At 37.6% G+C, this 27,792-nt stretch overlaps 1 protein-coding gene across 1 annotated transcript; it reads right to left on the reverse strand.

Annotated features, from left to right (window-relative positions):
* Window positions 1-703: 703 nt before the first annotated feature.
* Window positions 704-27,687, reverse strand: LOC148063258 (vasoactive intestinal polypeptide receptor-like). Its single transcript, XM_087810532.1, has 13 exons — window positions 27,555-27,687; window positions 25,156-25,249; window positions 22,217-22,330; window positions 14,062-14,168; window positions 13,060-13,157; window positions 10,376-10,505; window positions 8,150-8,303; window positions 6,203-6,263; window positions 5,074-5,140; window positions 4,721-4,812; window positions 4,512-4,641; window positions 3,508-3,549; window positions 704-3,380 (listed from the first exon to the last, which is right to left on the reverse strand). Exons 1-13 carry the CDS (start codon window positions 27,612-27,614, stop codon window positions 3,189-3,191), a joined length of 1,341 nt encoding a protein of 446 aa, XP_087666658.1. The 5' UTR covers window positions 27,615-27,687; the 3' UTR covers window positions 704-3,188.
* Window positions 27,688-27,792: the final 105 nt, after the last annotated feature.

Here is a 27,792-nt window from a genome sequence, read left to right on the forward strand (position 1 = left end):
CTGGAAAGGTTTAATTTACTAAATATTTGTGCTACAATACAACAATACACATTTTATACCATACATTTTGTTATGGTAACAGTTAGCGTGCATTACCATGAGAGAGTCTTTTGATATGGTGTTGAAGAGAATGACATGGGCAGAAAAGGCCTCATTGGACTTTTATATCTTAAATTCTTATTAAAGATGGTGAGTTTTACCACTGCCCACCCTAGGTTTCATTCATCCTAGCATAACCAGGATCTTTACAGCCTCAGACAAGGGAAGACATGAACTAGTTTTGTTCACGAGCCATTAAGTGAAACCCAGAAGAGTGGAAGAAGAAGAAGCCTTTGTCCTTCTTGAGGTAAGAATTCTAACTGTAGAACCCCTGCCTAAAACTTTCAAGCGTTTATGAAATCTATCAAGTTTTCAAAAAGACAATTCAATGAAGGGGGAAAAAAGAAATGACATATATATACGTGAGCTTTGGATGCAGAGCGAGTTGTTTCTGTGTGGAGTTGCATGTTCTTCTCACATCGCCTCCTAGTTCCAGTCTTGAAGTCTAAAGATTGAGGTTAACTAATGATTCTAAATCGTCCTCAAGTGTAACTTATTTTTATTTGACATTGACAGTATATGCATGTATATGTACGGTTTACATAAATACAGTATATTGTGAGTGTTTCAAAAAGATAAAAGTTGAAAGTGCAAGTGACTTTAATCATATCGACAAAAACACAACAATGATGTAGCATCATTTGTACATTGGAAACAAGGGGCATGACCAACATCACAAATATAACTGTAAACACTGATTTCCAGTTGACGTCTGCGCCGCGGTCACCATCATAAACCTAAATCATAAATCTTATTTACACCATTTACAGGGTTGTGTGGGAGGACCAGGTCAGTTGTTACGGAGACATGTCGAGGTATTACGTGTTAAAGACGCAGTGATGTCAGGAGGTAACAGCTGTGAACAACTTCCCATTATTTCAGAGCCAGGTCTGACCAAAGGTTCTCAGGGTTAAGGTTGAAATCTATTTCACTTCGATGTCCAGACTTCTATGACTAGATATTAAATTCGCTTTAGTTAACTTAATATTCACTATATTTTTTAACAAATTACGTCACTCTGTGAGCCCACTCTTTTTTGTTATATCTTTAACTTTGAGCAACTATTTCCCTTTATTTTAAGCTAAGAGTGTACATCTACTGAGCTCAGAAAATAATGACAGTGTTTCAAAAAGCTTCACCGCTCCATCACTACCATTGGATAAGCTATGTTAGATCCAAGCTTTCAGATCCTAAAACAACAATTAAAATAAAGAAAAAGTGTGTGTAATGTATCTATATTTTTTTTAGGTATATAAACACTTTATTGTTAAGGAATGTTTTATCTTTAATACATCTGTAGCCTAAGGTGATCTTTAATTATATTTTTCTAGATACTTCATTTTTTTAAAATTATTTCACCCCAACAAATGTGGGGCTTTATGGAAGAATACATCCGATTTATGCTAAAATCTAGCTTTAAGACTCTCTGTGGATCTGTGACATCATATGTCAGGTAATGACCATATTTGGTCTCTAATAGGACCTGATTACATACTTTTAAAAAATGGTCTGGGTGTTTTTTTTTTTAAAGCTTCATGATGCATCGTTCCCAAGTAGGTAGCTTGAAAAAACATTTGATTTTGTCTTCCACTTAAGTTACAGACCCTCATAAACTGAAACAGAACATGTGAGCAGAAGAAAGGAAGTGGTCTATCTAAACATCAGGTTGACTAAGAGATTAAAGTTTTTCATCTAATCCTCATAATATTTACTTGAATTTGCCAAACAGATTAGCAATTATTATGTTTTAGTTCCAGTCTTAGTTGCTGATCAAACCCCCAGATATAAACAGTGAACCTGCAGCCTTCTCACAATCAATGAATGAGTCATAATTGTACACATTTGCTCATGGGTTTACATATTCCTGTAAGTGTGTTTGCAGCGTTTTCAAACAGACTGAACTCAACTTACATCCCCGGTCATACATACCCTTGAAGTACTTGCCAGCTGTAGCTGCCTCTGCCCTCAAAGAAAATGCTCTTGAAGTTTAAGTCAAAGTTAAACTGCCGTCATTTGCAGCCCCCAAAAGAATGTCCCGTGGCCCGTCATTAAAGTCCAAAATTCAGAATGGTTCGGTACTTGATTTCTCTCATACGAATACGACAAGCATATTCTGTAGATTTCCACTCCATCTAGACCTTAGGTAGCCACTGTCACTGTCGTTACCATAGCAACTGAATTCAACAGCATCACCTATTGACTTACATTATACTTTGCGATATCATCTTTGAGAAACAAATTTAATGAAACCTTTAATCTTATAGCTTCATCTACTGAGCTAGGACAAATTGATTCCACCGTTTCATGAAGCTTCATCAGCACTCCTAGCTAATTGGTCGGAAAGTGAAAGTCCATTAGGTACTACACATATACGCAGAAATTAACTGGTGGGAGGATCGACAGGGAGAAAGTTCGGAGCAAGATTTAGGGCTGCCGCGATGCAAACTCAGACAATTGATTTTCAAGAACGTGCAGATGTAATGCGATCCTGAGAGTGTCTTGGAAATACTTAATGGAACTCCTAGACTGGTATAAATCCATCAAATTCACAATGGATCCACCAGATTTGTGGCATTAAAGACCAGTAACAAGAGCATGTGATGACGTCTGAAAAAAAAATGTATCTTCGAGATTAATTCACCTGATTGTCAACCGGTTGTTAAATCCTACATCAGTGTGTCCGGACACAACTCGGCAGAGTTGAGATTTTCACGAAGCAGACCCCTCTAGCTTCTTGTTGTGTGGCGGCCGATGCTGGTCCCCTCAGCAACACAGGCCATTAGGGTAAGTGCCCGAGGCCCGGTTGTGTTACACTCCATTTTACTAAACATGATTCTTTGGACTCGTCGTCTTCTTCTGCCTCCGTGACTTCGCTGCAGACTGATGCGTGTCCCTATCCCGGTCCCCCTCTTTGCAGTACTCGGCAGCACCACCAGGGGTGCAGCAACGCTTCATTAGAAGCTACTGTTTGGTTCTGATTTCAGGATTCAAGAGGTGGCAGGAATGGATGGAATCACAACAGACAAAGCTTCACTACCAAATGTTGAACTGTGTGATAAACGCACGTTCGCAGACACCCAAGTTTCTCCTCAGATGGCAGAGAGGTGGTCCTGACAAGAGGACGCCCGGCGCGTGCCCGGACTGCACTTGGTCAACATGGTGATCTGGGTGCTGAAGTTGTTCCCATTACTGGCGATGGACGGGTGCTGGTACTTTGTGTCTGAACCCAGGAAGCGCAGCAACATCCATCTGCGCCACTTACGCTTAATCTCCGCCTGTACCTGCGAGGACATGAGCAAACAGGATGGAGCACCGGTCATTACCAGGGTGTGAGTCACAAGAGCTGGAGATTTGGTGACATAAGAGCTCAGCAAACACCTCAGGCCGCCTTCTGGTAAGTGTACTCACCTCTCCGTTCAGAAAGCAGTACAAGACGGCAACAACAAAACCCTAGAAGAGAGCCGGAACAGTTAGTGTTGCGAGTGAAACTCTTAGATTAAGTCTAAGGACACTTTGAGAAATATGGAAATATACCAGCAGCATAGTATAACCTCTTATACTCAAAAACATCAAGGCCGCTCTATGACACTGCTGCCTCTTGTGACCAGTCCATTTCAAGAGATCTAAATATCAAATGTTTGAAATTGTGTAGTCATAACATTCTATAATAATTTTGTCATTTAACCAAAGATATAGGTAAAGAATTCAAGTTTCCTATCATAGAACACAAACTATTCTATAAATGTACTTATTCTATAAACATAATAACGCCTTTTATATGTTGTAAAAGTGAAAATATTTAAACATTAGATTTTTTAAATTAATTAAATCATGATGTTGCTTCTGCAGTTTTTACATACAACTATTGGCTGGCTATTACAACGGAAGAGAATCACTCAAACTCTTCTCAAGCACACCATTTATTTGATTACTCCTTCTGGTAGTTAGATTGAATGGAGGCTGAAAAGTGCAAAACAAAAATATTTACAATCCATTTTAACTAATTTTAAACCACTGAAACAAATTAATTTGTTGCAAAACTAAATTTGTAAAAAATATACATAGTAATTTGTTAATTTGGTTTCAATAAACAGTACATTTGTTTGAGTATTTGTGATTTTCTTTCAATAATAATTTATGTATATTGTTTCAGAGTTTGTTTTGGTTTTGCACTTGCCAGCCAACATAAGATGTTGTTAATGGGAGAACTTCTGAGCCTTATGAGTATAACATAAAATTAGTTTATCTAAACTTAATAAACCAAAACCTTATTTTTCCTAATTGTAGTGAACCCAATGTCAACACTGCTTATCTGCTAACAACTGTACTTTTCCATTCCACAGGAGTCGAGGTGATTAAGTGCACTTGTCTGATATGAACCTGAATATTTGAATTCAGTTGAGGAATTGTACCTGAAATGAACCCAGAATGAGGTCGAACACCATCTGGACACGGGAGTGGATGTGGTCTGGGTGAAAGACAAAGACGAGATAGTTGATACCAAACAGGGGTATCAACAGCAACGTGGATTTAGCCAGTCTCCTGCGATTCAGAGTAGAGATTGCAACGTCATCATAAAAATACAAACTCATACGCACGAGGCATGTGGAAGCGTACTCACGAGTATTGGTTGGATTCTTTCCTTCCGATGTCGGGACAGTTCATCTTTTGTCGCAAGATGCGGATTATACAAATGAAGAGGAAAAAGTTAACCTGTTGGAAAAGGAAGAGAGAAAAACTGCAACTCAGATATCTATATAAAGGAAATCAGACCTGATGAATGGATACACGCCTTAAGAATATAAAAACCGGCCGATCCGGAAAAGGTCTTAAGTCGCAGCAGAACAGTCAGCTACAACTGACTTTAAGTTGTTGAATATTTTGGTTCTGAGAATCTATCAAATGGACACCAATGGTCGTACACACAGACATTTGATAAATGAATAGATAAGAGCACCACAAGCTGTTACTCACGAGGATGGTGATCACGATGGGTATTTTGACGATCCACCACGCTTTACCATCTATGAACTGCCAGCAGCTGTAAGAGAGATCAAAACATTCAATAGATGTTTGAGGAAAAAAGGAGAAGAACTTCAGTATCTGGAGCACAGGGGTGTTTCTGGATACAAATACCTGTATATCTTTAATGATTAAAAATATTATGCAGTAGTGTAGGCTGATGAAGCTTCATGAAAGAGTTTGGTCATTTTTAATTTTTTTTATTCAGTAGATGGCGCTCTTTTCTTGCACTCTTCTGTTTTTTCATTAAAAAAGTTTCTCAATGAAAAAGATTATACAACAAACAGTGCCATCGAGTGGACTCGCAATGTAAGAACAATGGTTAGTTCTAGCTGGTTTATTTTTCAATGTTGAAATATCTGGAACGTTGTGTCATTAAAGGCAACATTTTTTTATTTATTTAACGGTCTCTTAAATAGATGTTGTACGTCTATTGTACTCATCATTATGTGTCTGTTTGTACAAAAATCTATTTTAATAAAGATAGCTACACTAGAATATGCACTTAAGCCCCGCCCACTGAAAATATATTTTTTGGAAGCTGAAGTCTTGTTTACCATAACCACGCCCACTATGCTGTGATTGGTCAAGCATTGAATTTTGTCCCCAGGCGTCAACAATTCTGGAAGTTTCCAGTGCCAAGAGAGTCATGTATAAAGAAAGAAGCAACATGTTCTTCACTGCAGTAGGAGTAGCAAAGCCCATTATTACGTCATAATGGATTACTCTCTTGTAACCTCTCATTCGCCGAGATTTAAGGTGAGGAGAACTTTATAAAGTAACTTCAAATCATCGTCATGGATTTACTGCATCTTGGAGAAGAAGACTACAACATTTGAAACATGTGAGTGAGTCAGGAGACTTGAGTTTTCACATTAGTTGACCTTTAAATAAAAAGTCTGATCTTTGTCTGAAGTGATTTGTTTTTTTTAGATGTTACGTAAACATGGTCATTGAAGATACAAGTAGGATACCGCCCACTTACCCTGAGCCTTCTTGATGGCCTATTCCTTTTAATTTAATGTAGCTTATTTTAGGGTGACATGGGGAAACATAAAATATATACTGATAGCTTACTCACCCAGGGTCATTTAAATAAGCTTTGGTTATCCCCCAAGCTGAGATGAAGATGGCTGGAGCACCTGCAGGTCACAAACACATGGGAGGTCACTAACAATGTTATCTGGGAAAGCAGCGACAGTTTCCCCCTAATTTAAAATAAGATAAAAGACAGACAGTATCATTCGAGCCAGTGTTTCAATGCTGCGTCACACTGACCTCCTCTCTTCCTAAATGTATTCCTCAAGCGCAAAATCTGTGCTTCGAAGCTTGTGGAATGAGCAACAAGTGTATGGGCTTTAGCTTGCTTAGTTTTGAGATTCTTCGGGACTTTCCTTGAGAGAAATTGGTATCCCAGAATGCCTTGCAAATCATGAATGAAATCTAAGGCGGCTAACACCACGAAAACTTCAAGCTACAAAAGCAAGTATTTTCTTTGTTAATATAGATGTAAAAATGACGGTTATCTTAGTTCAATGTCATTTAATAAATTACATACCTCTTTGAAAATTAACTTTAATTTTATTTTATGATCTTAAGCTGGGTGCGGACGATGCAGCACTGAGCTTCAAATTCTATTTGTTAAATGTGTTTTGACTCCAGAAAAGTATTCATAATTATATTAGGATTTTACATTTTTGTCCTGATAACTTTCTAGTCAGTTTCAGGAACATCCATAACTGTTAAGCCCTCTTGTTCATGATTAATTTGTATGAATGTAACACAAGCAGCTAAACTATGTTGAGAAACATGTAATTTTCTAGGCATTCAAAATGAGTAACAATGTCAAACAATGAACACAAGTGATCAGCCGATGAAGCTTCATGGAGCAGTTGTGAGACCATTATGGGGCGCTCTTGGAAAACATATATGTAAGTAAGTAAGTAATTGATATTTATAGAGCGCTTTTTTAGACCAGGGTCACAAAGAGCTTAAACAATTGAAAAAAAAAATACATACTAAAAAGATCCAGAAAATATGGGAGGTTTCTTTAAATCAATTGCTCAAATCCAAAGATTACACAGTATAGCGTGCCATCTCGTGGTCTCTGAGAATAATGAAAATGCTTCATGAAGCTTCGTCAGCCAATAAATATTGAACACAGTCTTGTCATACAGTCTTCACTGACTTTATCACTGGAAAAAGAAGGTTCTTGTTCACAGAACAGCACCGATGATTCATAAGTCCTTGAAGGCTGCTTTGTGGGTCACTGTGTTCAATCGCTGTCGTCAGTCAAGAGGCAACGGCAGCCGAACTTATCGGCCTTCGATAGCATCTGTTATTTTCTTAAACACTTTTGTTAACGCAAAATGAAGTGATGGAATCTTCACTCAATGTCTGACCTCAAAATAGTTATAACAGAAGTTACATGAGCCTGTAACTAGACTCATCAAGACCACTGTTTCACTCATATTTGCTCAATAAATAAGCCTGTTAACTAGTACAAATGAGTAAAAGACAAACTCTGTATTGGATCATCTTGTCGTTGAGAAACTAATGAAGGGCTCCTGCTGACACCGCATTATTTTGAGATTCATTATTCATGCACTGAACGTTTGTTTCTTTGCTGCTTTTGATAACAATGCCCACAATAAACAGCTCTATTTTCTAAGAGCTTCCTTTATGAATCAACTGTGTTTGGTCATCAGGATCTTCCTACCTTTCTTTTTAAAAAGTGCAGTCAGAGAGAGTGCTTTGTGTAGTTCATTCTGTTTTTATTTTCCCAAATAGACAAGTGAACACATAAGCTCCTTGTTGCATGTTACTGAAAAGCGAGTGGCAGCTGCCTGATAATGCGACGCTCATTCATATGTAGACAGACAGACTCAGCGTTCGGCTTCATTATCTGCCTGCGGACGATCGCATAACCATGTGTGTCGTAGTAAAGACAAAACATACTGTTGAATCATCACAACAGCAACGGCTGCAGGAATAGCTGTGTTTACCGAAACCTTCCTCTTCAACGTACCCCAGCCAATCAGGATGTACCACCAGAAGTACTTCCTCTCGGAGAAGAAGGAGACGGCCAGCAGAGCGTGGAGATACAAGCCTTCTACCAGCAGCCAGAAGAAACTGGCCATGATACCGTACTGGAAGAAGACCATCACAACCTTGCAGCCCACCTGAGGAGGCAACACAGTGGTCAGTGAGAGGCAGGAGCAACACATCTGACCATATAGATCTCTGGATTAGAGATGATTACAGGTTTAATGGGATGAGGTCAAGAAAATTGCAAATCTGCAACGTGTTTCAAACATCTCCAGCTCTGGCATTGTTCATGTAGAAACACCATTCAAACTTTAAAATGTAGATAAAAGTCTTTATTATCAACGTGGAATTTGACTCTTTTGTAGCTTTCATAGTTTTTCCGTCCTAGGGCAAAGCGCACAGCCCACTGTAACGATTTTCGGGGGGGGGGGGGGGGGGGGGGGGATTGTCTAGTTTTAACATACAGTCTCACTGTCTAGACATCAAAATCTAACCACCCAAGACTAAAGCATGTGACACAAATGACCAAAAATGAAACATCCACGCTGACTCAAGACAAAGCAGCGCGTTGAAAGGCATGGTATCACCCATTTCAAATGTTTATGAAACTCTTGTTGGCCACATTAAAGGACAAAGGACAGTTTGGCACGTATGCATTTATATGGGAGGCCAGGGGACGCTGGGGGGCTTCGCAAAATGTATGTAATGTGATATAATTAAAAGGATTTTTTACCAATTGCCCTGAATATGAAATACTCAAACTGCTTTGACCTTCAGATTCTCAAGTTTCTTTAATACATCTAAACACAATAACATCCTGAATGTGACAATAACACAGATTCTTGATGGATTTTTCGTGAAGCATTTGTTGCATTTTGCAAAAGGGGGGCCATAAAGTAATGATATTTGGGGAGCCTTGGCCTACTGTGTTATTATTTATTCTTATATGATCCTTATTATTACTGTTACAAGAGTTCGATTTACAAATTTTTTAGATCCTCGATTCTGTTGTTATCTATGAAAGTGGGTTCAACTTGGGCACCTTCCGTGGGAAGCGAACCTACAACCGCATTGCTGCGAGGTGATTGTTTCAACCACTGCACCACCATGTGCCCTCATTTGTCATAAATATTTATGTATTTTTGGAAAAAATGTCTACAATGTAGTGGTTTTTCTATGGTTTTGATTTGTTTTGAAGGTTTCACGATTCACTTCTACTCGCTCACTGCTGCTGGTTATTAGTAAGGTGGCCAAAAAGGGTCAATTAAAAAAAGGTACAACATACAATCGTATCACAAAAATAAAAAAGTTTAACGTTACTTTTGCATATACAGTACTATATCTACACAAAAAATAACTCCGGAAATTAGTGATGTGTTGATGAAGCTTCATGAAGCATCGTCCTTATTTTAAGAATCTACTAGATGGCACTCTCCGCTATATAATCTTTGACTTGAGGAAATTCTGCTTATATCACAAATTATTTTTGAGCCGAGAGCGCCACCTACTGAGCTTGCAAAAGATCACACTGTCTCATGAAGCTTCACGCCTTAAAATCTCTCTGACTGCTTGGATTTGACTTGCTATAATGTGCAGTAATGTAGAATCGTCTTGCTCTGGACATTCCATTTCTCACTTTAAGTATTTCCTCTCTTGTTTTTGGAAAACTCTAGGGTGTGCCAGATATTCTGCAGCTGTGTTTGTGTTATCTGGATCCTCTCACAGGACCATCCAAACTGACTCATTAATGACCAGCATGTACAGATACAGTCCATATATTCTCTCAGTCGCCAAAAGTATTCCATTCGTCTCCCGAGTTGAAGCAACATCCTTTTCCAAATAAGATAATAGCTGTTATCATTCTAATGTGTCAAAAGTTTCCATTTTGATTTATTGACAAAGCTCTTTGCTGTCGAGTCTTCGGCAAACAGGAACTCTGTCAACTTCCTGCTGCGGCGATGAAAGGAGAAGCGTCATCTCAGGAGTGGATGAGGCTTCGGCAAACACGGCTACACCCAGGAGCGCTCGCTCGCTGAGCAAACTCCGTCCAGTTGAGTGTACCATTTGAAAAGATGCCATCCAGAACATAAACTCTCAGCCGTCCGTCATGCAGATGAGATAAGAGTCTTTACGACGCCGCGGCCAATCAATGAAGTGCGAGGCTAATAAACCGGAGCGTGAGAGCAGAGAGACAAGATTTACTCACAGAAGACTGACAATCGTCCGTTTCCCCGACGCCGTACAGGACGACATCCTTGATGAAGACGGTCACCGCTTTGAGAATGAAGGAAAGAAACAGATGCATGTGGATAAAGTTTCGTGTGCAGTGCAGCTTTCTGTGGAAGAACACAAATCCTCTGTGAGACACTTATGAACGCTAGAGGCACCGGAAGAATAGTGTTGACGATTCCTGCGACAAGCAGTTATACAAATAGTCAACTTGATAAATACTCAACCTGCCCTTCAACTTTACACGCGGATCATTGACAGTGTCGTAGTTGCCATAGTTACATCCATTCTACCGACAGTTGTGTAGTTAAAGAGTGTACATATATCCGCTGAATATTCCTCCGAAACGTTAGTAACTTAGTCAGGTGGACTGAACAGATAATCATAATTTTCAAGAGCTATCAAATGGTTTAACTGTGTCAGCGGTTTTCAAATTTACCTGTCCAGACAAGTACACCTAGAGTCCTCTAGGGGCGCTAGAGGACTCCAGGGAGGCCGGAAAAAAAAGTGAATCCGATAAAAAAAGGAAACATCCGTTTAGCTAAATATCTAAATGCGAAGAGAAAAATGTATCAATGCTTAGTAGTTCTAGGAAAAATAAGAGAAAATACAGAGTCTGCGGCCAGCAAAAAAGAAATGGAGGCATGATCCAGATCTTGAATATTGTTTAATTAAATGTTATGTATTTTATTTTTTATTATTATTATTTATTTATTTGGCTTTTTATGGTGATGTTTCTTATTTTAGTTAAATGCATTGTATTTTATTTAATTAATCTCTTTTTATTCCATTTATATTATTTCATCTTTAAATTCTGTGTTTGTAACAGTAATACAACGCTGGAAATAAAGTTTTCTGATTCCCAAACTCTATTTGTGCAATTCCACTAATCAGCCTAAATATGTATGATTTTGTAGCATTAAGGTTTGTTTTTTCAATATGTTCAAAAAAAAGTTACAAACACACAGAGAAAAAAACACACATACAGTAAATGTAAAAACATACGCATATGTTAAAATGTGTATTAAAAAAAATGTTAAAAACATGCTAAAATGAATTATACATTTTTAAATATAGATAACCTTCAGGGTCAAGGTAAACAACCTCCACCACTGCATATGTATTTTTGGAAGCCAGTGAGGTCGTATTATATATATTTACTGTATATATATGTATGTATATATATATTTTTTATACCACACATTCAATATATATATATATATATATATATATATATATATATATATATATATAGTATATACTGTAACTTTGTGCAACAAGATTGTATTCTCAGCTCACTACTCACCTTCGATTGAACAAACTATAAGGCCTTTTTTTAACACATTTTTTAACTTTGTTTCCTGTTCAAATTTGAGCAATTTCTCTGAAGGAGATTAAACGTAAAAATTGAGGCTGTATCTTTAAGCAGTCGTTGCCAAACTAAATATATATTTAAGAAACTGTAACAGGAAGTAATTAAGAGTCTGATTCGTGGAAGCTCAATCTATCTAAATGATCTCCTGCTTGTCCTCCTTCACCAAACACATCATATTTCCTTCCTTATCATCTCGATCTCTGGATTTTTGCATTGATCATCTATTTTATTAGTTTATCCTGAACGCTAGCATCCTTATAGGTGATTATATATATACAAGAAGATAAAATAACTGGGCCGAATCTTGGCTTCCTCTAAAAACCCACAGCTACTATGAGTTTCTCTTCGCCTCTGTCAGTTTGAACCTGCTCAAGAACACATGCTGAGCATCTCGGGGAGTATTGTTACTGTGTTTTACACTGGACGAAGCTTCATGAAGCATTGTCCCCCTTTTCACATCCCACTGGATTGTTCTCTACGCTGTATAGTGTATATATCTTAGGTTTTGATAATAAAATGTCCATCCTTTTTAAGTCAACCATTTAACTCTTCTTATCTCAGGGTCAAGATGACCCGTATGCATGAAAACAAATGTTAAAACTTTTTAAAGACTTTAAAAAGAAAAAGAAATGTTGTTGTTTTCACTTACGAGTGTAAAATTAAGATTTTGTTTCATTTTGAAATAGGTGTTTTGTCTTTTTTCAGAATGTGGTAAACTATTGTATGCCCAACCAAAGGGTCATGAAGAGTACAAGTGTGAGGTAACTGTGGCTGGAGAAGAAGTCAAAGAAACAAGAACAGTGGTTTGACGGCGAGATGGATTGATTAGCAGGGTCGGATTATTGTCAGCAACAGCTTCCAGATCAGTGCAGGCAGCAGCTGTCTCAAACCACCCAACATAAACAGCATCCACTCACATCCTGTGTCTGCAGCTATAACGTGCACTTTTTACCACACAAAAAAGTAAACACATGGAGCGATGCTTGACCCCAAAAAGCATCAATGGCAAAAGAATGTTTTTTATTAGTCAACACTCTTGCACGCAGCCTACACCCGGACGCACAGATGAACACACACAGTCCCGTCCAAAACGAAGGTCAAAGACGAGAACAACACAGTAGCTTGTTTGAGAAACGCCAACACAGCAAATATAATTTCTGTGGCTTCTGAAAAACACCTCAATAAAAAACAAAGCGCGTGGGGTTTTTATCGCTCTAGACATGGAGGAAGGTGTTTAATTGTCATCGTGCACACACTTAAGGTAGCATTAAGACGGAGTTACTCACCGGAAAACACACAAAATGATGATGGCTGCCGTCAGAGATATGATAGACACGCTGTGACCTATGGTGTAACCCACTTTCACGGCGGCGAAGAAGACTCCCTGAAAGAAGCCAATAAAAAAGTTCTTATTTTTATAATCTGACTTAAATCTAAACACGCATGATCACCTGGTTTGATAAAATGTCAGATCGACTCAAACTACTTGTTGTTGTACAACAAGAACATCTTCAAAAAGCTCAAGATAAAAATATATATGAATGTCACATAGACAGTTTTTACGTATTTATTTTGGTCCATTTTAGTTTTACTCATTCCATCCAAAGAACTAAAGACAATGGGTTAACAACACTTTAGTATAATATGAAGAAGAAGCAAAAAAGTTTGTTTTCTTATTTTTGTCAATTATTAGTCAAAGATTCAAATATTTAAATTAATCTCAGAATTTAAAAGAGCAACCAATGTGTTGATTAAAGTGTGTGTTAAATAGATCTTGGACCTCTACTGTACTCATCAGTATGTGTCTGTTTGTACAAAACTCTCTTTTAATTTAAATGTTTACATTAGAAAATGTGCTTAAGCTACGCCCAATGAAAACACTTCTTTACTCTGCTGTGATTGGTCAAGCATCAATGCTTGTCACCATGACAACATGTCATTAATCAAGGGAAGTCTACTACTCCAAGGGACTTGTTGTAAAAAAAACAAAGCGGGGCGTGATTACAGCCGGCTGGAGGAGGATTAAAGCCATTATTACATCATAACGGACACCGCTCTCGTAACTTCTCATTTGCTTAGGTTTTAGACGGGGGAAAATCGAATAAGGTAATAACTTCAAAACATCTTCATGATGAACACTAACACTAACACTAATACACTAACATCACACAATACAATAAAACCAGGAGGTTTAAAGAAAGCATTTTAATGAAACCTCCCAAACGATTAATGATCTATTGGCTTCTGATCTCATCAAACGAAGACACTTCTTAGTACATGATACCCACCGTGTTTTCATCCAGAGTGCTGTTCGGATCATATCCACAGTCAATGATGTAGGAGTCGATGCTGATTGGAGTCCACCCACCCGCAGTACAAATCTTCGAGAGGTTTCCTGATGGGAAGAGCCACAAAGATGAATATTCCTGAAGCCATTTAAATAATTTTTTAGCCTGAATCTCTGAGTTGGCGATGTCTGCTGTGCCAAACAAAACCAATATATCTTACATAAACACTCTAAACATTGGGAGAAATGCTTGGAACAACAGAGGAGAATTTATCATTTTGGCAAAGAGCTGCTCTCATTGTTGCCATCAGTATTAATCTCTGTTACTGCTTTATGAAGCTTCAAGACAAACGTTTGCCATGTCTGGTCTGCAGATGAACTAGAGAAAAGTCTCATAAAAACTCTTGAGTTGGGGACCAGAGCATATAGATGAATATTAGGAATTCTCCTGGTTAAAGTGGGCTTGAAAATATAATTTAATTTTCAATTATGCAAAGTGTTGTTTTTTTTTAGTCTAGAAGGGAGGAGACCATGTATAGACCCAAGACTAGAAAATCTGCATTGTAATAGTTAGCTAAAGCTGGGGAGACTCGCTCTAATTTTGAATATCCAATATTGAACTATGTATTTTTCTGGTCTGGCTGCAGCGCCCGAGTTTTTCTATGAAGCATGTGTTTGCTCTGACAATGGGTCTATTGGGACTCAGTGACACACATGCTATGCCATATGGAAACCACATAACTTACTCAGAACAGATACTTATTGGATTAATGATGACTCAATGCAGTTTGGTTATACAACACAAGGTCTTCTTAAAAATGAATAATTTAGGAGAATAGTTTATTAGGGAGGAGACCATAATTGCATTTAATAATAAATATTTTCCTTGAAGTTCGTCTCAAGAATAATAATGAAAAGCAGGATTTCTTATTATGCAACCAGGCTGCTATTTAGCTCACAGTAAAGACTTCTTGACTACATCATTTTTTATAGTATGTTTACTTTAGTTATCAATGGAGCCTATCCTAACTGCTTAGGGTGGACACTATGAGCACTCACACGTACAGACAATTTAGAATTCTCAATCAACCTCTGTATTATTTTGGAGTATGGGAGAAAACCGGAGGAAACAACCCACACAAGCACTTTGGGAAACATACAAACTACACTCCACACAAGCTGACCGCAAAGCTGCAACCTCGCTGTTGTAAACCAAAAAACTGCGACCCTTTTGATGCGAGTCCGGAGTAAGTGTGGGCCGAGCCAGTGACTTCATGTGCATAAAATGTATGCTGGTAACGTAATAAAAATCACATCAAATCTTACTATTTGTATAGATCAAAAATGTGCCCTCCAGCCTGGTTAGTTTGAGAACTCATGTATTTGAAGCTCAATTGTATTTCCTCTGAGGAAAAAGTCTGCATGTGATTGCATCCAATAAATAAAAGAGGAAATGGTTAAATACTTAAAAGTGCTTGTCCTGCAGCAACTTTCAGATCTCTGAGTGGTTGGAGAGTGACCAACAATCTGGTCTAAGAATAAATTCTCTGATCGTGGCTCGGAACAGAAATACCTGAGGTGCGTGTTGCAGAAGATGGAGGCTTAGTTCAGTCAAACAACACGACAAGACACAAAAGCGTCGATAAGCCGGAGCTCTTTCAGCCATGCCACCATTGGATTTGGATGTTTGAGGAAGAGCGAGAAGAATGCTTTCATCGTACCCCGAAAACATGAGCGTCGGGCTTATCGCTGTCATTCACGACGATATGGAGAGATCTATCAAGATAATCACCCAATCCCAGATTAGAAAGGCTATTTATGTTTCTTTATTATGTCTTCCAGCAAGACTTTAATCACACGATTACATGTTCAATCAGTATTCAAGACATGACGACGTCATTATAAACAAGGGAGTAATCCATCAGGAAAGTTCTGTGTTCATCTATGAAGATGTTTAGGGATTGGTTCTCATCACTTATAATGATAGAAAGTTGTATTTATTTTTAAACAAAGTCTTAACAGTTAGCAAGAACTTATTAGCTGAAAGAAAAAACTTCGGAGCTGAGGTCGATAAAGACCCTTCTCACCACAGAGAAAAGAACCCACCACTCAAACATCTGGTATCAAAAGGTTAAAGGTATAAACTTCTCTGCTACTACTGTATTAATACACACATCCATGTATCATGGCAGAGTGACAGCAGAAGGTCAGCGAGGGGTTGATCCACAGACATTATTCATGTGTTTTTGTAAGACCAGCTCAGGAAGAGTTCATGAGAATGGCACCCTCTCTCTCTCATCTAATTTACGACCGGCTCCCTCGATCTCTGACGCCATGTTTCGTAATTCCAGGGTCATAAATTGAATAGCCCGGGAAGTGTCAATAGTCGGAGCCTTGCACAACTGGTTTTTGGATTGAATATGCGAGTGACTGTTTGCTTTTCGACTGCCTCTAGTGGAAATATTTGTTTCTTAATCCCCAATAGACTGCACAGGTACTTGAGGATCACAAGGAGAACAACAGGCCCTGAAGGTCTGGAGAAGGTCTGAGCCTGGATAAATCCTTCGTTAGATCATTCGTCTGAGGCCCAGCCTGGTTTGCCCATGTTCCTTTCACTAAGACTAGAGGACCTTTCTAAACCTAAAATATACCTCCTCGACCCTAATTTATCTTCTGATCCATCTCTACTCCCGGAGGAGGGTTTGAACCGCTCAGGTCACGCTATCTTCCATCTGGGTCACATCACTGCTTTTCCAGAAAACAGGAGTCTCCAGCAAAGAGCTGCTCACATGTTTCGAGATGAAGCAACGTCTCAATTCTGCTCGAGTCGTGGAAATGGGGAAGTTACAAGATGGATCACCGGGGCAGAGTCCGCTTCCCCTCCATTTACACTGACGGGGAGAGCATGTGACGGTGTGTTGAAAGGAAAAGAAGATCAACAAATGTACTAGGACGGCAGATTCAAACACCAAAGACCTCACTTCCCATGTGTGCACAGAAACCAGCAGACAATCAAAATAATAAAACTACTTCCATAATTCAAGTATTGTTTTGACTACCTGCAAACAAATAAACGTAACTGCTCGCACAAACCTAATTCATGACCACGGGATCTAACACATGACAACAGTCTTCCTGTTGCTAGGCAATTTGGAGTAGACAACAGCAACACATTTTGTAACTCTACTCACGGAAGATCATTTATTTTAAGTCAATTTATTGAAGCCATTTTTGTATTTTCCATCCATTTTCTACTGCTTTTTCCCAATTTCCCTAAGTTTCCAAGAAACCATCTACATCCAGGAATGTTTTAAGGGAATCCTCAATACCTGGCTTTCGTCGCGCTGTCCTGTTAATGAAAATAAGCAAATAAAATAGAAAATGTTACTTTAAAACATTATGAACCATATGAACAAAACAACTCTCATGACACCATGGTGCTAAAATAGGTTGTCGTTCATTACACATTGTTTTAGGTTTACTACCAAAGATTGCTCAAAACTAACCAATCAGTGATGTTACAAAATGAGTACAGTAGCGATGAAGCTTCATGAAGCGTCATCCTTATTCATAGAGCCCACTAGATGGCGCTCTTCGATGTGTAATCTTTGTCCTTAAGTAGCCAAAGAAAATAAACCTCATATACAATATTGACACTGTCTTTTTAATGAAGTTTCATCAGCACATCACTAACTAACACTTTCATTGTAGAATAACATGTAAAGAGAATTAGGTAAAATCCAAATATCATGGAAATGAGCAGCTTTGAGAACAGAGAAGGAATAGACAAATTCATTTTTACACCGAGGTCAATGAACGGTTCTTTTCATTGGGGAGTACTGTATATAACATGTGTAAGTAATAATTTCCTAAATTAGAATCATGAATTCATTTCCCTCAAAATATTACAATTAGAAAATGTATTTAAATGAATTGATGTTTACAGAGCAAGTTTCCTTTTAATTATTAGACGTAAAAATATATCGGATTAATGAGATTCATTTTTATTTTAAGAATCCGTCATATTTGTTGTGCAAGTTCATTCAGTGCTGATGTGGATCAGCAGCTCAATACTTCATTGTAATTAAACTCAGATATAAATTGTGGTAATTAAGGACGAATGCACACGCTTAACTCTACAGGGATCAATGACATCTCTAGACCATTCCGTTACATCCATATAATTAGAGAATTAGAATATAGAGTTCGCCTTCTCGACTTCACGCACTGCAGGAAGAACAAATCTCCCAAATACATCTCAAACCATCTGACGATGAGAACGCTTGTGTGATTTTTATAGTTCCTGGGTTTTAATATCATTTTTGCTCGTTTTTGAGTAAATATAAACATGTTTGTAGAACAAAGCACTATCCAGAGTTCTGTGAACCACATTGATTTTATTAGTGATCACCAATACGTGTCCCTTTTTACCATTTCCCAGCATTCAGTGTCCATTCAGAGTACAATTGTATAATCAATGCTAGAATTCAAAGTTACTTATTTAGGCTCACAGAGGTTTTCCGTATGTTTAGAGAAATGAACTAGTCAGGAAGTTCACTACGCACCGGTTAAATGTCAATATATTATCTTTCACTGACATACCTTGAGGTCGAAACCATAAAAATAAAGTAGCAAAAAGGAATGTAAAAAATTTTAGAATTTAAAAAAAAAGGGGGAGTTCCAGTTTTACTCATTTGTTATCTTTGGGATAAACGTCTTGATGCATCAAGAGTCTCAGTTACAACACATTTCACACAGCAGTAATCAATTCAAAACAACTCAAAACACACCCATTTAAGACTGCCTACTCCATCTGATTGAATTTATAGCTGTTCCTTTTCAGTGATTGTGTATTGTTGTACACCGCTGTTGATTGCAGCTTCTTTTTCAAAGTGATTGCCGTGATTGTCGTACGGTGTTTTTGAGTGCCAAAAAAGGTGCCTCAAATTAAAATGTATTATTATTATTATCATCATTATTAATTTAACAGCAATTATATGAATTATTTGTTTCTCTTTGTATGGTGTGGAATTAAATTCCTTATGATCCGGTACGGTGCGCTGGCGCGGGGTTTAGGTATCTGGCTGGACAATTATTAGTTCAAACATAGCAAACGAGGCCGTAGTGTGTAGATGCAGATCAATAATAACGGTGTGTGAAAAATGTGCAGGGTTGGCAGTTAAAGGAGATTTCCCTCGTCACAACAGACCCTGCTGGTGTCACAAACGGATCAGTCACAGAAGATCTAAAAATACAACAAGTTGATTCTTGAAATATTTTATTTGCGCATCTAAATAATGTCAGCATTTGTTGTGTTTTAGAGATTGCTTAACCTTTCTTGGACTCTTGATGGAATTAAAATCAACCTGGAAAGTTAGGCGGACTCTCACCTCTCAATGCACAATCCGTCACAAACTGCGTTGATACATGCAATTGACGTGCGCAGGTTTCTCTGAATGTTGCCAATATAACGCTCACAGATACATTTAATAGCCTCGATTTTCCACAGTCAGGCTGATGTCTTCAACCATTAAAGTTTAATGTTTGTAAGGGTCTGATTTAGTTTCGCTGATAATATACAATAATTAGCCTCCACAAACTACATCACATCTCCATTGAGGGGGGGAGACTTTGCCGACTCAAGGAAATAAGGTGGACTTTTACAACAGAGTAACAGAGGTTTGTGTGTCGAAAGAAAAGGCGCATAGACTTAATCTATAGATAAAATGAAGAACAGAAAAATACAGTAGAATATTTAAAAACTACTTTTTGGCCTTAAATAAAATATTATTTGTTTTTCTCATACTTATATTGACCCATTTAATACTCAATACTTATCTTTTCACAATAATAAACATTGTTCCGGTTTGCGTAAATCTAGCCAATCACGGAAGTCCTGACGCAATATTAACCATTTAGAAGAAACAAAATGTGGGTCTATCTGTCATTACAGCACCAATTGTCTAACGTCGCTCGGGATTCCTCACTCTTGAGCTAAACTTAAATCTGGAGAGTTCTGGCTAAACTTTAATGTAAATTCCCCAAACGCCATTTATTAGGCGGAAAACGCTTGAATTTAAATTTAGAGCATTGAATCAGCTGTGTCTTCCTTGTAAACCTTTACTATCACAGTCATACTCTATACTGTTTAAATCCACGTTTGCTAATCCTTTTTAACTTATTTATTAGTTCATTCATTTTTTCTATATCTATTGATTGTTTAAAACGAATTAATATTTGTATTTTCAGCCAATTGAAACGTCTTAGATCATTAAATAAGATTTTGAATACATAACTTTAAATGAATTGATAATTAAAACATAATTTTTCATATCACTTCAATATAGACTTGTTTGAGAATCAGTGGCAGAAGATTCACCAGTTCTATCTGTTGCTTTCACAATAGTTGTTGTCAACTGTCCAATGTTCTTAGTATGTGTATACAAAACCTCATATTTTTAGCCAATAATTGAGAAAAATGTTCTGTCGATGGGTTCCTTGGCTCCTCTGCTCAATGTTTTGATATATGACTGGATCACGCACAGTCCTAGATAACTGTTGCGCAACTTCTTCTTGCCGACCTCCTGATCCAGTATCCCAGTGATCCCAGTATCTGTTTATGATTACAGTCGCTTGCTGAAGACCTTGGTTAGTGTCATTCAGTCTTTGATGTATAACATCTGTAATACAGAAAACCCGTCTAAGGTGTAAAGTTACTGACACACTGCTGGGGTCCAAAACTGATTCTGATTACATTTCAGGGTTGTTTTTGGTTGGACGAACCTTTTATACTGCCAGAAATCTGGGATGACATACATGTCTTAAAGTTTACTGCAGTTTGTAAATTAGGAACCATAGAACGGCTGCCTCTGTACTTGGTTCTCTTTTTCTATTGCTTATTTTGTGTATCATATCATTTCATTTTTTTATTCTGTATTAAAAAAAATGTTCTCTTTACAAAACTAGCAAAAAGAGTTTCTGATTCTGATTCTGAAATGTATTGATGGTCTGATGAAGCTTCATAAGCAGTGTCATACTCAGTAGATGGTGTTATTGGATAAAGGCGCTATATAGATAGAGATTATATATAGTAAAGGGAGGATTTGTGAAGTTGCTCAATGGCCCTAATCTAATTTAGTACAGCTTGAAAGTTCAGTTCAGCTCAGTTCAGTTTATTTGAAGAAAAAAATAGCTTTAATGTTTTAGGTAAGTTCGCTCAAAGGACATCTTTTCGTGTCATATTGTGGGCAGTCAAGCCACAAAGGAAATCATAAAAAAAAAATTAAAAATCCCTAGATGAACTAAAAAACAAGCATTGCTGTGCAGTTTGATTGAAGTTTTAATACCCTAACAAATCTTTGGTATTTTTTAACCGCAGACAAAACCTGTTTGCTATGTTTTTAAATCAATTACTGGCTGAACAGATTAGGAAACTTTCAAAAATATATCAGCAGCAAAAAATAAAACAAAACAAATGCATCTGACTTTTATGCAACGGCATTCATACGCCAACTTGTATTTCATATTCACAACTGATCTGGTTCCTACCAGCACCAGCCCAAAACTCAAGTGGTTATTATCAAGACAAACATGGGAAATGTTTCAATATCAGCTGATAAATTAAAGTTATTTCCTACTTCATTTGTCATTTTATTCTATTCAATAATAAAAATGTACCTAAAATAGAAATGAAAAACATACTGATAGTGATTTTCTCATGAATGTGTGTGTGATGATCAAGGGCAAGAATACTTGGTGTATCAATTTTTAAATGTGTCTGTCTTTGGAACAAAAGTAGAAACAGTCATTTCATTTCTAATCATACATTCTTACAGTTTAGCCTAGTAGTGTGAGAGATGTACAAACCAGTATTTGCAAATATTGTGATGACCCCGATGTTATATTTGTACACATTACTCTACGAATTGACTCTAAACACAAACTATTGGTTTCTCAAAGTAAACTGTTATGAGGCAACATTTGCTTTACATTAGTCGGCGGACTCTTGGACATTGCTTTTAGAATGTAAATCTTTGCTCTGCACTGACGTCTCTCTAAAAATATGTGGTCAACTTAACGTCCCCCACATGTTGAAATCTGCTCAAAAACATAAATAACCATTTTCTTCTCTTTGTAGTTGGAAACTTAATTCTTACGTGTGGAGACATCTCCGGAGAAGTAAAAGAGATATTTGGGGCATGGGATCGTGACCACCTCGCCGAGGTCTGCGCTGGGCCAGCAGGCGATCTTGTCCCAGATCCCACTGCAGCCTGAAGAAAAGAGAAAAGTTGAATGTCAGTGAATCGCTCATGTTAGCTGAGGTCATCTGCTGCTGTTACAACAGATGACCTCAGCTAACACACTCTGGAACAGGGGAAGCCAGCAGATATGTGGCTTCCACTTATCGGATAAACATCACTCCGGGTTTTTTTTTTAAATCTCAGATTTTAAGCATCAATGTCAAGATTGGAGTTGAGATCACAACATAAATCAAATAACTTTTACTGATCCTGTTAGCTAACATTTCAACTTAAGGTAGAATATACAAAACACAAGGTCAGAAAAGTAAAATATCAGTAAATTAATGGCATTCAGTCAAATATCAAATCAGTTCCTATTCCATCTCAGATTAACCCTTTTGTTTAATTCAGGGTCTATGTGACTCAAAGGCCAGAAAACAAATGTGTTTGTGGTATCCCTTGTGTTGCCTGTGGGTGAAGGTGAATGACCTGAGGTCACCTTGACCCTGGGATAACACAATGCTCTAAACTAAGGAGCAGAGATGTTGAATGTCAACCATAATACAGAGACTTCTAACAGTTCAACTGAGGTTGATCCCTGTTCCAAAAGGTTAAAACTATTAATACAATTAAATATTCTTTCTGTTCCTTCTGAATCTGAATAAATATCTTGTTTAATCAGCTGAAAAGTGTTCGACTCCAGCTGAACATTGTGTGAAAAACATAGTTTATTTTGGTTTATGAAATGTTCGATGAATACAATTGTGTACTCAACAAAAAAAGTGTCAAATAACTGAAAAAGTGTCTTATATTGCAGTGTCTTCAAAATAAACATTTCTCAGATGACTGCTATGCAGACTTTTGGCGTTCTTTTGATGACCTTGAAAATATAGTCACCTAAAATGTTTTTTACTTCACAGGTGTGCCTTTGGAATTTGTTACTTTATTAATGGAGTTGGTAGCATTAGTTGTGTAGTGCAGAATGAGTTGATACAGCCCTAATGTATCATTCATTTTATGAAATGAACCAATCACCTAGATAAAGATAAATGAGTGACCATCATTACTTTAAAGAAACCAAGGTCAGTCAGTCCGAGAGATTGCAAAAACTTTGAATGAGCCGGGAAGGTGTGTCCAAACTGTTGGCCTATACTGTATACACAACTGTTTATGATTCGAAGTGTACAAATGCTGAAAAATGATAACAGCTGTTAGTGTGTTATTACAGTTAAACATTTGTTGATTGTATGATTTATAGAAAGCAAAAACTACTCTCAGTCTATCATTGTTTAAATCATAGAGTTTTACTAAAGCGGATGTTAAGGACAAGATGCGATTGAAACAAAAAGACATAAAACATCAATAAAATAAACAATATGACTGACCCTTGGATAGATCTGATATAATGGAGAGGGCATGAAGAACTACACACATGGCTATATATTGTATAAATGGAAAACCAAACTGACACAATTGTGTTGTGTTTCTGCATCTTTTAAAAATGTTGTACAGCGTTGCTTGAGAAAGATTCTCCGAATGTGTTTCTGAAGACAATTTCATCCTCATGAATAATCCATCAGACACGCAGTCATTTACTACCCTCTTCTACCTCCTTCAACTCAACATGCTAAGGCGAGACTGTGCCACAGATCCTCCCGAGTATGTTATAAACAGATTTAATGCGCAAGCTGTTTGCGAAACCGTGTAATTAAATATGTAAAGTAAATATATCTGTCTTTATTTTTGCTGTGGAGGAATATTGAGTTCATACTTAACTGTAGAGAGAACACAAATATGAATTATTTTCATTATCTGAATCCGAAACTATTATTGCCAGTGTTGGAGACATCCCATCTGATTTTTTGTGGTGTCAGTAGAGAATAAAAGATTGAAATAATAATTGACACAAAATGAGAAAATAAAAAAACTGAACAAAGGACCAAGGCAGCCATTATTCCATAGTTGTTGTTATTTGTTGGGAAATAATTGTGATAGAAAAGTGTTTCCGGACGTTCTCTTGAGTAAATCTGCTGTGTACAGGGTTAGGTGGTTAGGTGGATCGGCTATTGGTAGTTATGGACTGGTGAAGCTTCATGAAGCTTCATGAAACAGTGCCATTAAGTGGACTCTAAAAATAAGGGAAATGCTTCTTGAAGCTTCATCACCAGGTGGAGTTTTGTTGGGAGTATTTTAAAAATTAAGGAAAAATCAGCTAAACTGAAGCTTCTCAGTAAGGTGCTTCCAGAAATCTATTTCAAAATGACTTCACAGTTTCACCTGATATTTTACAATCAAAGCAACCCCAAATATAAGTGATAAAAAAACATTTATAACTCAATCCAACCACAACAAAAAGGCGAATTAATATAATAGCTGGTGACACTTACCTAGAAAGACCTAAAATACATAGAAAAGACAACTATACCAAAGTAAGTTTACATTATATGTGTCTTTTATATATTCATTATTAGAATGATGCTTATACAACATATATAACTGAGGTTAGACTCTCTGTGTGGGGAGGGGTCTATAGATTGTGAGAGAGGATGTGACATCATCATGCCCCCATGCCTCAAATACCTAAACAATAAATCGTGTTTTTTTGAGCCTTCCGGTGTGATCAATATCAAACACGTATGTTCTGTTGTTCACAAATGTCAGGGAAGTGTAACCAGAGAACCAGGACCTAACAGTTCATGTATATAAAGATGATAGAAACTATATATATATTGAACAAAACTCCATCATTGCGTTTGGAAACATTGAATTCCAGTGAAAGTTAAGTCAAAGTCATGCAGTTAACTTTCAACCGTGCAGAAAAACCGCAACGCTTGAGGCTGTTCTGCTTTACGCACCTGACGTTCTGTTCTGGATGTGGGCCTCACACGCGCTCCTGTCCTCGTCGATTTCATCCACCATGTCGCACATCTGATTCTGCCCCGAAGAACCCTGGTCGAGGAGACAGGAGGTCTTAAGAGTCTTTCCCAGAGTCATCGAATCGAAACTCTCCTGACACCTTTCTCCACCTTTCGCTCTTTGTTGTCTAATATTTTATGAAAAGTAACCTCCCACCGTTTTTAACTCAAAAGCAGAAAACGATGACAATGTTTTTAGATGTTTCTATGTATCAGTCCATCACTACCTCTTGTGAAATCACATTTAAGGCACCAAAATTTAAGAGAAAAACAACTGTTTGATGCAATTATCAATGCTCATAATACTCATAATAGTGAAACTAATATCCTGTTTAATATCTTTATTTAATTCTTTAAATAAAGATAAAATACTTTAAAATACTTAACGGTTCAACTAGTAACAATGTATCATTGTCCACTAAAAGACACACAAAGTAACACCCCATAATGAAAAAAAAATTACTTAATCTCATGATGAAAATCAAACATGACGCTAGTGATGTGAAAATAACTGTAATCAACTGAATAATGCAGGATTGATGACGTATAAGAAATTATAAAATATCGACTATGCTTAAATGCATTCCTTTTTATCTGGATCAAAAACTAAAATGACATGGACAAGACTAAAACAACAATAGATTACTTTCTATCTGGTCCTGGTTGGAATTGGAAATCAATGTTCTTGACTATTAGTCCGTCTATGTAATTGATCTTGACACTCTCTGTTAGAGGTGTTAGAAAATACACATTTAGCAACATATCGGCATGTTTTTTCCCATGATAATGTATTTATATATGTTTAATTTTGTGTTGCCATAACAATTCCGGCTGCTAGATCTAGCAGTTCTTACGTCTTCTGCAGCAAAAGGAAAAATGAAATCCCAGCGATCACTGAAGGTGAGAGGATACATTCGACTCCAGCAAGTTTTTAAAAGATGATGTTTGGACACATTTTAGTTTCAAAACAAATGAAGTCAGTTACAACTTCGTCAAGAAACATACATCTGTTAATTATGCCAAAGTTCCTACAGTATCGCAACATATCGTATCGCTACCCCTTTATCGTGATACGTAAATTCTTGCCAACACCCTTATTCTCCGGTCTTTGTAGTGTCTTTGTTTTGTCTAGATGAGAGTATTTGAAACTGACAGGGCCATCCTTAAAAAATGATGCAGCGCGACGAAGACAATGTGTGGAGAGCATTGAAAAGTCAAGTGTTCCCCATCAGTGCCTCAGCAGGAGGAGATTTATTGCCGTTACTCAAGCCGATGAGTCGATTCACTCTCCCTCTCTTTCTTTCCCTCTCTCTCTCTCTCTCTGAGGGAATTAATCTCTGCGAGTGTGTGCTTATAGTTAGACACAACAAAAAAAAAAAAAATATTAGACCATACAACTTCACCAAGAAGGTGACTCCCCCATTTGGGTCATGATTCATCTGCTCCCCAGGCTACCTGGCACCTACATCACCCATCCAGCATGTCAGGCCTAATTTAGCATGATGGATCAGTGGCGCCTTCAGCTCAGCAACTTCAAGTCCCAGGAGGAAACTTCCTGCACTTGGTCATCAGGGCGCTCGTCATTATCGTCGCCACCCCCCCCCCATACCAACTAAACAAAATAACATAGTAATGGATCATCACACACATATATAACCTTTAATTTTCTTCAAACATGCTTCTCTGTTGGAGACAGAAGAGGATAAGGATGCTGGCAACCAGAAAGTACAGATAAAAGGAGACTGTTGCCATGGTGGCTGCTTGAGGAAAACCAATAGGTCTCTCTTCATTGTGTTCTCCACATTAACCTCAGTAGTGACACACAAACTCAGCCTGACACACATTCGTGAAGGAGTTTCCTTCAACTAGTAAGTACAATGTCCACAATTTGTGAACTAAATTAAGGTGAATCTAGGAGCTTTACATCGCTGTCTACAATAGAAGACAATTCACAGAGAAATACAGGTTGTTGCAGCAGAGATGTTAACTTGACATGAACATTCGAGTCCTTCTGTCATACCTGGAAAATATAGAATATACAAAAATAGAACAAATGATGTGCTCATTTTTTTTGTTTTAATTTAATTTACAGATAAAATACACACATATACAGTATATATGTGTGTCTGAAACAATAAGAGAATATGCAGTAAACATATTTGTCGGTCTTTTCTACGTTCTAAATTGTTTTTTTACACTTTGTTTTTCCTGCACCTACCCGGAAAATCTTCGCCTTCAGATGTGATCATTCACTTTCCAAACATTTCTAACATGCGTGCAGTGAGTCCCGGTCGATGGCTCGGGTTCTGCTGTCAGAAAAAAGTGAAAAGTCAACTCACCGGCTCCAGCAGCAGGAAGAAGAAGAAGCTAAAGATCGGCCTGGATACTTCCAACAGCATGATTCGTGGTGAAAGTGGAGGAATGTTTTGAAGAAGAATGTGTTTTAATTCTGAGCCTCGATCCCGCGGCAGGTCCGCGTGAGTCTGCAGAGAGTCGCGCTGGTCCTCCCACTGTGGATTACCTTGAACCACAAACGATGAAGCGTCGTGTGTCGACGTCACTGGGAGGCCGTGACGA

This window comes from Callionymus lyra, chromosome 16 (assembly GCF_982586985.1).
Source record: "Callionymus lyra chromosome 16, fCalLyr1.hap1.1, whole genome shotgun sequence".
NCBI classification, from domain to species: domain Eukaryota; kingdom Metazoa; phylum Chordata; class Actinopteri; order Syngnathiformes; family Callionymidae; genus Callionymus; species Callionymus lyra.